This window comes from Cryptomeria japonica, chromosome 6 (assembly GCF_030272615.1).
Source record: "Cryptomeria japonica chromosome 6, Sugi_1.0, whole genome shotgun sequence".
Taxonomy (NCBI): domain Eukaryota; kingdom Viridiplantae; phylum Streptophyta; class Pinopsida; order Cupressales; family Cupressaceae; genus Cryptomeria; species Cryptomeria japonica.
In genome coordinates, this window is record NC_081410.1 from 658,058,520 (window position 1) to 658,073,234 (window position 14,715).

The following is a 14,715-nucleotide window of genomic DNA, read 5'->3' on the forward strand; positions in this document are numbered from 1 at the left end:
AAATCATTTCCCATTCGAAGATTCCTCAGAAGATGTTAAATCTGAAGGAAGAGGAAAAAAGAATGGGTGCCCATGAAGATCGATTTCAGCATGATCAAGAAGTTCATGAATACCATCAAACTTCAACAATGCAGTGGAGAACAAAGGCTCACCAATGATATTCCTGTATGTATGCATCCACGAATGAAATGGACCCGCTATATCTGCTTTCAGACCATTGATGGTAGAAATGAGAATTGACCCAGAGGTCGACTCTTCCAATAAATCATTCATGTTAAGAAAACCTCCAATCAAAGGAGAGCCTGTGAAAACATTATAAGACTTCAAAGCAACCGATACACCCTCCCATGTGAATAGCGAGGGGTGGAAAAAAGTGCCAATGAGAAGCTTCAAAATACCCATAGACCAGGAAAGGTTCATAATGATAGAAGCAAATCTTGAAGACACCTCTGAAGGCAATAAAAATTGACTACCCTGCAACCAATCTGCACCAGAACATTGATGATCGCTCGTTCAATATTGCTACAAGGGAAGGAGAAAGTCAAAGATAGTGTGTTCCACCTATTCGAGCATCTATGTATTTTCCTTGGAGCACAACTCTGAAAGCCATGTTGAAAAATGAACAAACACCATTGTAGCCCCAACATATTTAATCAGCAAAACAGACACATGTGAAAGATATGGAAATAGGGGGATATTCATCCTGTAGAAAACATTCTAAATGAACATGAGAGAAGGATAACCAGAAGAGGTCATATGTCTCTTAATCATACAAATTTGATGTTTGGGCAGCGAAGAAAACACGAAGGAAATGTACATATACATCACACACTCAATGTGGGCATCGCCTCCAACTTCCACATATGATGTAAGCATCATATCAACCAAAATGAAAGGATTGTAGACAATGTAAGTGTAATCATTGCCCGTAACAACTTGTTTTCAGCAGCATGATATGAGATTGCAAAGGACTGGTACAAAGTTTGAGCTGCAAGGATGATAAAATCTACAAAAGTACACAAACATATTAGGAGTAAAAGAGATGTCATCATAGTACTTATATTTGAAATGCATTGAAAGGAATGACAACAAAAGACATTAGAATTGAGATCCGCATTGAATCTCCTTAGTAAAACCCCATCTGATCTTATATCATTTTCATATAGAATTCTTTCTCCTTCAAGAAGAGAGCAACCTTGGTTTGCCAATGGGTCTACAAGATTATTGGCTTCTCTATAACAATGAACAATGATGAATTTTTTCATATTGATCATTTAATTTTTTACTTCTTGAATGATGTAATCAATTTTCTAATTTGGAGCCTCAAAACCTTTAAGGTCATAATTGTGTTCATGGAATCTCCTTCTATAATTAGGTTTTTCACTTTACCAATGATTATCAACCTAATTCCAAACCTTAGAGACAAAGCCTTTGCCACATTATTTGTGTAGTTAGGAATTCTTGCGAGACCTACAATAATAACCCTACCTACTTGATCTCTAACAACACCACCAATACCAAATACTCCTCAATTTCTTTTTGATGTACCATCAAAATTAAGCTTACAAAAGTTATCTTTTGGGGGCTTCCATCTAATTTCTTTTCTACTGATTCTCTTACTTGAATTATTGATAAGGCTTCCTTTGAAAGGGAGCATTAAATATTTCCATTCCTTTAATATGTCGCTATCCCAAGAGGTAAAAGGAGAATCTAGTTTCTTATGCTTAACATCATATGCCTTTACCACAAATTGAAATCTCAATCTTATTTAGAACTCACTCTAAATTACTAAACTCCTTCCTAAATATTCTCCTATTTCTCTCCCACCAAATGTTCCAAATTAGTATGGTCGGTGCAACTTTCCAAATGACCGCAAAAAAAGAGTCCACACATAATCTTGGTCAAGATTCAAAAACCAAGAGCAGGTTTGAATGAAGGGGGATGACAAGTGAAGCTTGCTAAGAAGCCATTTCCAACAATCTTGAGCAAAGTTGCAATTGAAAAGCAAGTGGTACCTTGACTCTGATACTTCATTACACATAATACAATTAAAAGGTTGATTTATACCTAATGAAACTTCAATATGTCACTTGTTAAGATTTGGCCTCTAAGGGCAAGCCAAGGAAAAGAACTTGCTTTTTGTAGGCTTGCCCTGTCTAGCAAAAGGAAAAACATTTGGATTGTCGAATGGCATCCTTATCTGCAAGAACCTTGTATCCTTGTTTCACAATGTAAGAGCCCATTTTTTAAGGCATCCAGATAAGTTTGACTTTATCATTCTTGAAGTAAGCAACTCTATTCTTGAGCTCTTGAGAGAGTCTATGTTGTAGATGAGTTGGAGTTGTCATATTGAAAACATCTTTCCATTGAACTTTGCATATACCATCTGAATAAGAGGTTAAGAAATAATGGCTTACTTTATTTCCCTAAGAAAAATTAGAATTTCTTTTATGCCTTCCATACCCTCTATTTGATCCAAAGGAGGGAAGCCATTCCACGAGTCTTCCCAAAAACATGTTGTTTTCCCATCATGAATAAACCATGTTAAATAAGGGAGAAATTGTGCTCTACATTTGAGCAAGAAGTTCCACATCTGAGACCCCAAAGAGGAACCAAGAATAGTAAAAATTCTCTCAGGCTCATCTAAATCTAAATATTTAGCTCTTATAATAGATGCCCACGTCGATTTCTTATTAGAGAAGAGCTAGATTAGCCCCTATAGGTAGATTTTTGTGATCAAAATTACGGATCCCAACTCCTCCACAAGGCTTAGGAGAATAGACTTTGTCCCAAGCCAATAGATGAAAATTACTTTTTGGGTTTTTATTGTTTGTTCAAGGAAAGTCCTTTAGCTTAGATTCTAACTCTGCCTTTACTCCTTTTGGAATTGGAAGGACAAACATGATATAAATTGGAATAGTTTCCAAGACTTATTTGATCATCAAGATTTTGCCTGCCAATGATAGCTAGGTATTTTTCCATGAGGCAATCCCATTTTTAATTGATGACAAAATGTTTGACCAAAAACAACCTTTATTGAACCCTGAAAATAAGGGGATACCAAGATATTTACAAGGAAGATTATCTTATTTGAAACCAAGAACATTTGCCAACCAATTAGCTACCATTAGAGAACAATTAAGAAAAAACACTTTGGATTTAGACACATTGATCTTCTTCCCAGACACCTCATAATATCTATCCAAGGTTTGCTTAATGATTATTGTCTCCCTAATGGACGTTTCCCCAAAAACCATTGTGTCATCTACAAACAAAGTATGAGTAACTGCAATTTAGGTTTGAGGTAAAAGAATACTCTTCCATGCATAGGTTATATGCTCAGTTAAAATCATTCTACTAAGAGCCTCTGTCATAATTATAAAGAGGAATGGAGAAAGGGGATCTCCTTGTCTAACCCCTTAAGAAGAAGAGAAGAATCCTAAAGGACTACCATTCACAATAATTGAAAATTTGGCACTCGCAATACGAGAGATAACCCATCTATGCCACTCTTTGGAGAAGCCAAATTTCAATAATATATGATGTAAAAAGCCCTAACTTACTTTGTTATATGCCTTCATCATGTCCAATTTTATAACCATAACCTAACTCTTATGGGATGCAATTGAATGGATAATCTCATTTGCAATCAAAGCCCCTTCAATTGTTTCCTTCCCCGGAACGAACTCTCCTTGCTCTTGAGATATGATATTGGGAATTAGTTTGGCCAAACTAATTGAAATTGCTTTTGTTACAATTTGTAAATTGTATTGCATAAAGATATAGGTCTAAAATCTACAAATGAGGTTGGACTTGGCATCTTAGGAATGAGGGTAATGAAGGTTGTATTAAATTCTTTCAAAATATTTTCATTTCTCCTAGATTCCTCCACAACTCTCCAGATATCAAATCCCAAAAAATCCCAACATTTTTGGAAGAATAACATAGTGTAGCCATTTGGACCTGGAGCCTTATCTGGATGCATTGAGAATGCCAAATTTTTTATTTCTTCTATGGAGAATTTCTTGAAGAGATCCTTGAGTTATATTTAGTAGAAAGAAAATTGAGGATGTGTTGAAGTACTTATTGAGTTCTTAACTCTATTTTAGCATCACGCAAGCAAAAAGTGAAGAGAAAAACAAGACTGCTTCCTCATGATTTTGTCCTTATCTGAAAGAAAATCCCTTAAAGAACTCTTAATTTGGGTTATCAAATCACTTGTCCTCCTCATTTTGGCAAATAAGTGAAAAAAAGATATTCCTGTCTCCCTCCTAGAGCCACAACTCCCTAGAATTTTGTTTCCAATACATCTCTTCTCATTTTAGCACCTCCTCCAATTGAAGATTGAGTTAGATCTGTTGAATGTATGATTGATCATTAATACTATGTTGAATAATTTTCTCATTTGACTCTTTGATCTTCATTTCTAATTCTCCTTTTGAAGCAAAGATGTTCTTAAACACCTTAGTATTCCACTGCTTAATCTGTATTTTAAGCCATTGCAGTTTTTTACAAAATTGGAACATCCTAGAGCCTTAGAAAAAGGGAGAATTTTGCCACCATATATGAAGTTGAGGTCAAAATGTAACATCCATAAACCACATTTGCTCGAACTTGAAAGAACCCATTGATTTATTTTTCAAGGGAACCAACGACACTTCCATTTGCAGAGCAAAATGATCTGATCCAGACAAAAGTAGAATTTGGGTTGAGGGGATGCCAAATAGCGAACACAAAGTTGGATTAACAAAAAAACTATCTAATCTTTCGGCAATATACAGGAAGCCCTTTCTCCTATTAGTCCAAGTATCATTCCCATTTGATGTAATACAATCTTTTGAGCCATTATTGCTAACAAATTTAGTGAGATCCTGCATTGTTTTAAGTGGGGAGATGATGCCTCCCCACTTATCTCTAAGAGATAAAATTGTGTTAAAGTCACCCCCAATAATAAAAGGTATATCTAGATAATAAGCCAAATCTTGAGTTATTGAGTCCCAAAGTTATTTTTTCCCCATAGTTGAATTTGGTCCATAAGCAGAAATCAAGTGGAATACACAATTAGAGTAGGAAATCTGAATTTGGATGAAATTTGTGTTGATTGTTGTACATGCTACTTGAGCACTTGCATCTTTCCACAAAATTGCAAGACCCTTCGAAGCTCCCAAGGATTCTAAAGCAATATACTTCCAATTTTTCCAATACCTAAAAGGCTGAAGTTCTGAAATTTTTGAAAACTTTGTTTCTTGAATCATGACAATATCTGCCCCACTACCCTCACTTTGAGATTTAATGAGGCATATCCTGTTAGGGGCATTAAGGCCCCTAACATTCCATGTTACAACTTTCATTATTGTCTCGAAGAGCCTATCGCTCTCCTTGGGCTTAACTTATTTTCCAAAGTTGTTTGGATACCTACTTTGACCTCCTCCGTTGTTATCTTTGATTGCCTTTTCTTTTTGGGAGGTCTGCCCACTTTACATTTTGGTTTCTTTGAGACAGTTTCCTTATTGAAGCTAGTATGATGAATAGAAACTTGTGAAACGGGAGAAATATTGGTTAATTAATTTTTATTAATTAGTTAATTAAATTGATTAATGAGCTAACTAAATTGATTATTTAGTTAACTAGATCCAATATAAATCATGATTTTTTTATTTAGTTAATTGTGATAATGGATTTTACTTATTCATTTAATATTTGTGAAAAATGGTATTTATTTTAAAATCAATTAAGCAATTAGTATTATTTAATTAAGTTATTTTGGTGAAGATGGATTAGTTAAGGTAGAATGAACTATTTCAACAAGTGAATGAGTAATTATATTTTAGTGTCTACAATTCGCCCTTCTTTGAGATGGTATTCTTTTCAAAGAAAAAACAAATATAACAATTTTTGAGATGAAGTAGTCGATGGTTGGAAAAATGAAGCTATTGAGGTGGAAGGATGGTGCCCTCTTAAGAGTAAATGATCCTTTCGAAAGAAATCAAATGAAAATTATAGATATAATAAAAGTGAAGATCATTGAAAGAAAAAACTAAGAAATGAGAATAATCAATTAAAAAAGTTCCACTAAGTGAGTTATACAATGAAACAACCTTCAGAATTAAGAAATCAATTCTTCTTACTCTAACACTAATCTAAATTGATTGAAGATAAAAAGGATAAAAATAATGAAAAACAACAAATACATAAAAAGTAATACAATACAATAGATGAATCTAATATCCATTGAAAACAATGAGAACACGCCAAAATATTCTATAGTTTAGAATTATTTTTTTAATTTAATAATTAAAAAAATGTCATTTATCTCTCTTTCTATTGGTTTATGTTGGGAATAGTCATTGCAAAAATCCAATTATTGTTTGTTTTTTCACAAATTTTGTGAGCTCAATTAATGACTTGAATGACATATATGATATTATATACATCATAATGAATGCATATGTTGACTTTAACATTATGTTGTCTCAATGAATGGCATTTGTGATGTCATTCATATCTTGTCAATTAAATATTAAAAAAAATTAAAAATATTAGACAATAAATAATATAAAAAATACTTACGTACTTTATTTATTGTCTATTTAACAATTAGTAATGTTTAATGTTTTGATTGTTTTAAATAATTTTGTTCAATTTTTCTTTTGTATCAATTTTTTTTTTTTTTAAATGCATGGTAAACTTTTTAACGTGATCAAGGATGTTGGCATGACATGCCCTCCGGCTCCATGTGAAACACTTTTGACCCGGAGCTATGAACCGGTGGGGACCTCATCTCCAAACTTCGCATGTTCAAATCCACAAGCACAATGGTTCAGTGAAGACACAAGCCCTGCAAGCACAGTGGCCCAACGAGGGTTTGAACATTAATGGTCGCTTTACCAATGAAGTGTTTTAACTGCAACACTACATGTCCGAAGACTTTTTTGTATCTATTATTTGAATAGCATATAATACATTATTACATTAATATTTTAATAAATAAATATATATATATATATATAACTTCAAATATATTAATTTATTTTTGCATCAATGATGGGGTACAAGATGCTACAAATAATTTTGACGGTTCATATTTCATTATTTTGGCGTGGTTGCCTGAACACAATTTTGAACCTATCCAAACACACTTGCAAGAAAAAAGAATTCAAGTAGACCAAATCGATTGAAAATAAGATGAAAATTCTATGCTCAAGTTCCTTATTGCTACGAACATTTGCCTTCCTACACATCACCAAACAATAGGAGCTAAAAACAAAGAGCAATTCAGCGAGATGACTAATGATGTACATCAATGCTCTATGTTTCCACTAATCTAATTGCAATCATCAACTATTCTATCTAGCAATAACTACTATATCTAACTCTTATAGGCAGGAACTTCACACAATGCATCTCTTTTTAACAAGTAGAATTTAAAAATAGAATTCATATGCATTTTAGCATAGATTAATTAATTTCGCATAATTAATATTTATTAGAATTTAGTCTTATTTTAAAATATGAAATGATTTCCATTAAAAAAATAGAAATTTCTTTTAAATTTAGATTTTAAAACATAATCTTTCAAATTAGAAGCTTCCTAGATTAAAAATATATTATTTAGAGTCTTATCTTAACATATGAAATGATTTGCATGCAAAAAAAGAAAAATAAATAGGAGTTTCTTTTAAATCTAGATTTAAAAACATAATATTTTAAATTAGAAGTTTTTTTTAATGTAGATATAAAATATAATATTTCTTTTGCATTTAATAAATAATAATAGAAAGTTTCTTTTTAATTTAGATTTGTCTTTAATTTATTTTTAAATTTTTAGTCATTAAAATTACACGGAAAAAAAAAGGGTTCCACCTCTCGGCGTAAGGCAATGGTCATATGGGAGGAGCTGTTTAAAAAATTCTGGTCGATAGTGTTGGAATTGTTTAGAAGTATTTTAAAGCAATGATTCCAATAAATTACATAATGCAATAAGTTCCAAAATTTTCAAAAGCTAGTTGTCTTATGAATTTTATTATTTTGCACATTCAATTCAATGAAATATATAAAATATAAAATGATAAAAATAAAAATAAAAATAAAAAATGACAAGACTCTATAAACAGTAGATCCACAAGTGACAGAAAAAGGTGTAAAATTGGTAGAAATAATTTTCAACCTCACCCCAGATCCACCTGCTTAAAATTACAATCTAAAAAGTAGGAGGGTTCTAATTAATCCTCTAGCATTTTTTATTATTTTTTTAATAAGACTCTTTTCCATTATATAGTTCAAAAACCCCTCCATAAGACCACAGCCTAACAACTTTATCATCCTGCCCTATGAAAATCACTTCATTTTTGATAATTTATTAACATATAAGATAGCACCTCAATTTAATATTGAAGGTGCATACTACATTTAGAAAAAAAAGGGGTACTCTGATTAATTAATGTAATGTTAAATGAAGCTGAATTTCATGAGACATCTTAGCCAATGTCTACTCAGCGGACAGAATGGCTTTGATTAGATATTTATTTGTTATTTACTAATTACATTAAAAATCACAACAAACTGTCTTGTGATTTTTAATTTAATTGATTAATAGCAAATAAATGTCCATTCTACGACTGGATACCCATTTCAGACATTCTAAATATCTCAACTCCCATGATAAAAGAAATCCTTCTGACAGAAACTTCGCCAATAAAAGCAGCAGCTATGATTCATCTTTTCGATTGAACAAACCAGTTTTACAAACAACTTATGCACCATCTATGATTTACAGGAGGTGTCTGTAGTTGTACTACCATCTTTTAAAAGACAGACTCGACATGGGAAGGCAAACCTTAAAAAAGACATAGATAACAAAAAATTGCACTCTTTTAACTCAAACTTTCCAATTTTTCTCTTCCAGCAGTTTCCCTCTTTTGACAATGCTTTGTGTTCTTGGGATTCTATAGTGTTCAACAGTTGTGGGTGTCATTGGAATCTCCGGAACTAAGCATTAGAATCTCTGTATCTATGCATCTCATTCTTTGAAATGATAAATGAAAGTAAATATCTCGTCAAGCACCCTGTACTACCATCTTTTAAAAGACAGACTCGACATGGGAAGGCAAACCTTAAAAAAGACATAGATAACAAAAAATTGCACTCTTTTAACTCAAACTTTCCAATTTTTCTCTTCCAGCAGTTTCCCTCTTTTGACAATGCTTTGTGTTCTTGGGATTCTTTAGTGTTCAACAGTTGTGGGTGTCATTAGAATCTCCGGAACTAAGCATTAGAATCTCTGTATCTATGCATCTCATTCTTTGAAATGATAAATGAAAGTAAATATCTCGTCAAGCACCCTGATAAACTCAAATGAAAGCACATATCTCATCAAGTGCCCTTTTTCATCTTTTGGTTTAGATTTATATCTACAAGTTATATACCGTCTTCAAAACCCTTGGTAGCACTAGTGTTCATTGCAACACCAACATTAGTGTTAAACCTCCATCCAGGCGACATACATATCAAAGAACATTAAGATTTAGCATGCAACATTGACTACTTAAATTAAATTCTTTTATGCCTAACTTTTGAACTTTAGTACAGCTTGAAGAAATCTATAACCAGAACAGTACCATTATTTTACTTGTTAAAAATTAATTTGCTACATCATAGAATTTGTACTTCAATTTCCTAGTTGAAAAAGATAAACAGTCCTCGCATGAATAAATAAACAAGAATAAATTTCAAGGGGAAAAATTCAACACTACTGCTGCATACATAGAGGGTATTGATTTTGGGTATAGCAAATCAAAATGCTAGTGTTTTTCAAGGCTTTGTAATTGATGAGCTAATCCTCTATTAAACGTAGAGTAAGAAATGAAAATAAATAGAAGCTAACCTAATTTCTATCTAAACGGATATTTATCTGCTCACAATGGGTGGGCCTTGGTCCAGGTGGTAACTGCACTTTAATAAAAGTTCAAATCAGGAAAGCATAAAGGGTGTAAGATTAGAGAATAAATAGCTGTGGCACACATTCTTGAATCCTAAGTAATCATTAGCACACAAGATCGTTAGCGTTGTAGTTATAAATTCCTAAGTACGCTAGTAACATTACAGTCAAGAATACTCCATATAAATAAGAAATGGTGTGTGATGAGAAAAATACAAATTTAATCTTCAGTAACTCTCCATAGCCAATATTGGTGTAACTTTATCAAAGCACGCAGGATAAGTTTGACACTTCAATGGAAAATAAATATGCATGGAAGAAAATAGCTGGACTGATTGAATGTATTTGAACTAACCACATTAATACCTACATTCTTACTTAAACATGGCAGTAATAAACACTAAGCTCCCTCAAATGTTATTCATAAGCAACTCAAATTTTTACATCAGTAGAATGCAATCTGTAAAGGTATGTCCTTTACAGCAAATGACATATATTTCTTCATTCTAAGGCTAAAATCTGTGAGCTGCATTCCTTACACGTGGTGAAGCACCAGAAGCTTTTTAAAGTATCATTAAATCACAAACCAGCAGAATGACATGAATACAGAAAAGCTTCTCCTGTAAATGTACCACCTATGATATGAAATAGGCTTGGAACAGGCCTAAAAAAACAGAAAATTATGCAAGACTAAAGCAACATGTGCAACTAGCAATTCCTAACTCTATTTAGTCACACAAAGAGTCACAGATTGTCATAAAAGAAGTTGAAATCAGAAACCCACATCAAAATTATAAGCCCTCCAGGCATCATGACTCTTATGCTTAGTCCATAGGTTGATCTAATTCAGCATATCCACTCTCGTATTGCTTTTGCTCTTCCTCTTGAACCTCCTTTTCAGTTTTTCTTCCCTTCTTACTTTTATAGTAGACGCTCATGAAAGTTCCCACAGCTCTGTACTTGTCTCTGCAGCGGTTGTAGAGAGAACCATCAAACATGCGCCAGAAGTCTTTCTCATTTAATTCTGAAACTGCATATTGGGGTTGATAGCCATGGTTCTCAATTAGCCATTTCTCCATTTTCCGTACTGCCTCTGCCCCATCAAATGCTTCACCACGCAAGACAGGACCTGGAGCATAATAAATTCCAACATCTGTGTACATCTCAGCATATTCTGTGTTACCTTGCCTGTGTTCCAACTCAAAACCAGGCTGTGGATAAATCATCGTCTTCACAGGGAGCTTGAAAAGACGATGAGGACAAACCCAAATTGGATAGATCTGCATCCAAACTTACATTTAGTGACCTACTTTTATCCAGTCATGGGGTAAAAAACAACTCGAAACAGAAGAAAAGTAAAACAGAAACAAACACCGCATCTCATATCAAACTGTCAAAATCTCTTACTGACAACTCACCACCATATGTTTTCACAATATGCTATGATTGAGATTTATCTGTAAAAAATGACTCTGTGACTTAAAACGTCGATGTAAAAACATCTACACACAGTTCTATCCAAAAACCTTTATTACTGAATATGGACTGTGGAAAACTACTGCTTCTAATAGTCATATTATTTGATGAAAAGATGACAAGAGAAAGGCAGAGGTTTTGTTTTGTATCTGGATATAAATGACTTGCAGCTGCAGCTAAGCACAATTAAGAAGTCTCTAAAAAGTGAGTAGTTTTTGGAATCACAAGAGATCCAAACGGTTAAAACATATTTTACCGAAAAAATGGAGCTTTGTTCTTGATTCTGGAAAGGCTCATACTGAAATAAAGTGAATCTAACTTAAATCAAGGGGAGAAAAAACAAACTACGATCTCAATTTTGGACATAAACATCTATCGGTATATAAATGGCTTACATTTATGAGAGAATTTATTGTTTTTTTACATATATGGAACTTCATATGGCAAGATTAACAAATTGTTACATTAAGGCATTGACTGGGTTCTAAAAAATGCAGGTGGTCCTAATTATCTTAAATATGACCTTGCAATTTGAAATGTAATTTAAAAGAATGGACCAGCTTGGCCCAAATGTAATGATTTTGTACAAAAAGAATAGGAAAGAATCTTACATACATGACTCTGTCCTAATGATGCAATGGCACAGATTTGTGCTTTTCATACGATTGAACCGTGCCTTAAAAGAATATGACCCCAATACATTGTAATGGTTTCTAAATATATGGGTTCACGCGCAGCTTTTACAGATTAGGCATCTTGGTTGTCATGGCACACTAAAATAGTAAAAACTTTCTTCAAAGCATAAAAACCAGAACAGCAATGTGAAATTCAAAGAACCATATAAGCAAAATGCAAATTGGTTTGAGAAACGTACCTCCATCACGCGATGCTGAAATTCAAGTGCATCTGCAACCTTGTGCAGAGGAACAAGCATGTCCTGGATTACATGCATTTCATGGTAATAGTTTCTGATAGCTTCTCCCTGAGTAGCCTTAAGAAAAGAAACCTTGGGAGGCATCAGCCATCCAAGCGTCCATCTGAACCACCATTGATCAGCAAATGGCAAAATGAGCTTCCCCTCCCAATAGAGACACCTTGTATGCCTGTGATAGTACTCTCTAGTAGGAATATACTCAACAAATTCCCCTCTCTTAAGTGCAGTCTCAGCATGCTGATAGAACCAGGGCTTGAACCACCAACCAACACTGTTAATTACGTTACCCTTTTTCTTCGCCTCTTCTTTTGAGGCATATCTCCCTGTCATAAACACACCTTCAGTGGGGTTATAGATCATACCCTCTACAAAATCAGGGACCTTGGAGGGGTTGTCCTGATCTCCATCCCTGGGTGCAAAAGAATCAATATAAGCCTGAGCCAACTCTCTGATAGTGCCCTTCGCAGGCTTGTATGTCAGTCTCATGTATTCCTTGACTGGTATGAGTTTAATCTCTGCTGCTACCAGTAAACCCAAAGTACCCTGAGACCATGGGATTGCATAGAATAGATCAGAAAACTCGTTATCTTTTGTAGCTCTAACCAATCTTCCATCTGCCAAAACAATCTCATACGCCACAACAGTATCAGCAAATAGCCCATAAATGTGGGAACTCCCCTCAATACCATACCCATTGATCAAACCTCCAACAGTAAGATCATCTAGCTCAGCCACAACTGCAAGGGCCAGATTCATGGGCACAGTCACCCTCGTAATCTGACCCATATTCACCAGAGGCTCCACTCTGGCCACCATTCTCTCCTTATCAATTTCAAGTATATTTCTGAAAGCAGAGAGATCCACCTCAAAATGTCTGGCTCTCTTGTAGTCCACATTGCGCATACCCACTGCAATCCAGGGCTTCCTGGCAGTACAAACAAGGCCATCTTTCGATGGGTCTCTCTGCTTGAGGCGCTTGATGACTTTCTCGACATTTTCATCATGCTCTTTCTGTCTCCTCTTAAAGGACTTACTCTCAGACCAGACGTCCCCCAAGTAGCCCAGGAAATAGAAAGTGAAAGAGAGAGGCAGCACCACAAATATGACTATGATCCATCTGAAGTTCACAAAGTAATCCACCCAGATTTTCTTCCTCCTGGGCCTGCCCAATATTGGCTGTTCGATATCTGAAGACATTTTTGCCCCTTCACAACTACACCTGTGCAATATCTAACAAAGCCTATGTCAATATATAACCTAAATCACTTCTGGACCCTACACCAGACAGTTCCAGTTGTGCAGCGCGTTGGATATAACGTTTAGGGGGGGCAGCGCCGATTTGAATATAGACAAACACGCAGATTTAAACAAAGTCTAGTGGAGCATAGGGTTCGCACGCTCCTCAAACAAAACATGTATAATATAACATAAATAATGGAAGATTTCAAAATGAGAATATGACGAAAATGCATTTATTGCATATTAATTAAGATATCCAAGATCACTGTAGAAATGGAATTTAAAATTGCCGAAGATTAATGATTTTGAAATTACCAATGCTGAAAAGTGGTATTGATAGTGAATCTACCGGTGCTGAAAAGAGGTTTTGAGAGTGAATCTTCCAGAATTAAAATGTGAATATTAAAATTGAACTTACCATTAAAGAGTAGTATTGACATTGAACCTGTCAATCCTTAAAAGTTATTATATTAAAACATGCAGACAATTCGATAACTTAAAATGAAATGAACCCTAAAAACTATAATGCAGCATGCAGTTAAGTAACCCGCGCTACCAGTTAAACTGACTATAGTAAAAAGGAAAGGTCATTAAAAAACAGCGAAGCGTTCATTACTCACATGAGACTAAAAATGAAATAGTCCTTAAAAGACAATTGCAACGAGCAGTAAAAACAAAATAGTATGAACTGGTAGGCGATAAATACCGAGTTAGTTAGTTGCAGAGAAAGCCAGAAGATATACTGACGCACGGGCCCTTGCATAAACAAGCCCGGCCCCATCTAAGGTGTTTCCTGCCAAGACCTAAAGAACCTGTAAATACGCGCTAGGGAAAAAAACGATCTTTAACTAGATAAAATCGCTGGGATCTTTAAACCTGGAGAAAATCCCGAGCTTTGATTTGCTCTGACTTAAATGCTAGATATCTAATAGATATTAAAATGCATTATGCAAATGATTCTGGAGCCTTTCGAGATTATATTTTAATTTTGTTTCATTTCAAATTTGATGGCTGTATGGCCGTATTTAGCAAAAATAAAGGCGTTTTTTTGTTAAAAATTCTTGTAACGATTTTTATCCTAATTGATTGCAATCTGCTTTGTTCGTTTAAAATGCTAAAAAGCAAAAGC

At 34.2% G+C, this 14,715-nt stretch overlaps 1 protein-coding gene across 3 annotated transcripts; it reads right to left on the bottom strand.

Annotated features, from left to right (window-relative positions):
* Positions 1-10,331: 10,331 nt before the first annotated feature.
* Positions 10,332-14,488, bottom strand: LOC131033162 (delta(24)-sterol reductase). Of its 3 annotated transcripts, none has more exons than XM_057964299.2 (3): positions 14,293-14,488; positions 12,288-13,577; positions 10,332-11,217 (listed from the first exon to the last, which is right to left on the bottom strand). In XM_057964299.2, exons 1-3 carry the CDS (start codon positions 14,365-14,367, stop codon positions 10,762-10,764), a joined length of 1,821 nt encoding a protein of 606 aa, XP_057820282.2. In that variant the 5' UTR covers positions 14,368-14,488; the 3' UTR covers positions 10,332-10,761. The 3 variants fall into 3 exon arrangements, with proteins under 3 accessions (XP_057820282.2, XP_057820281.2, XP_057820284.2); XM_057964298.2 differs by lacking the exon at positions 14,293-14,488 and adding an exon at positions 13,902-14,031 and having other exon boundaries at positions 12,288-13,566; XM_057964301.2 differs by lacking the exon at positions 14,293-14,488 and adding an exon at positions 14,005-14,020 and having other exon boundaries at positions 12,288-13,566.
* Between the last annotated feature and the right edge of the window lie 227 nt (positions 14,489-14,715).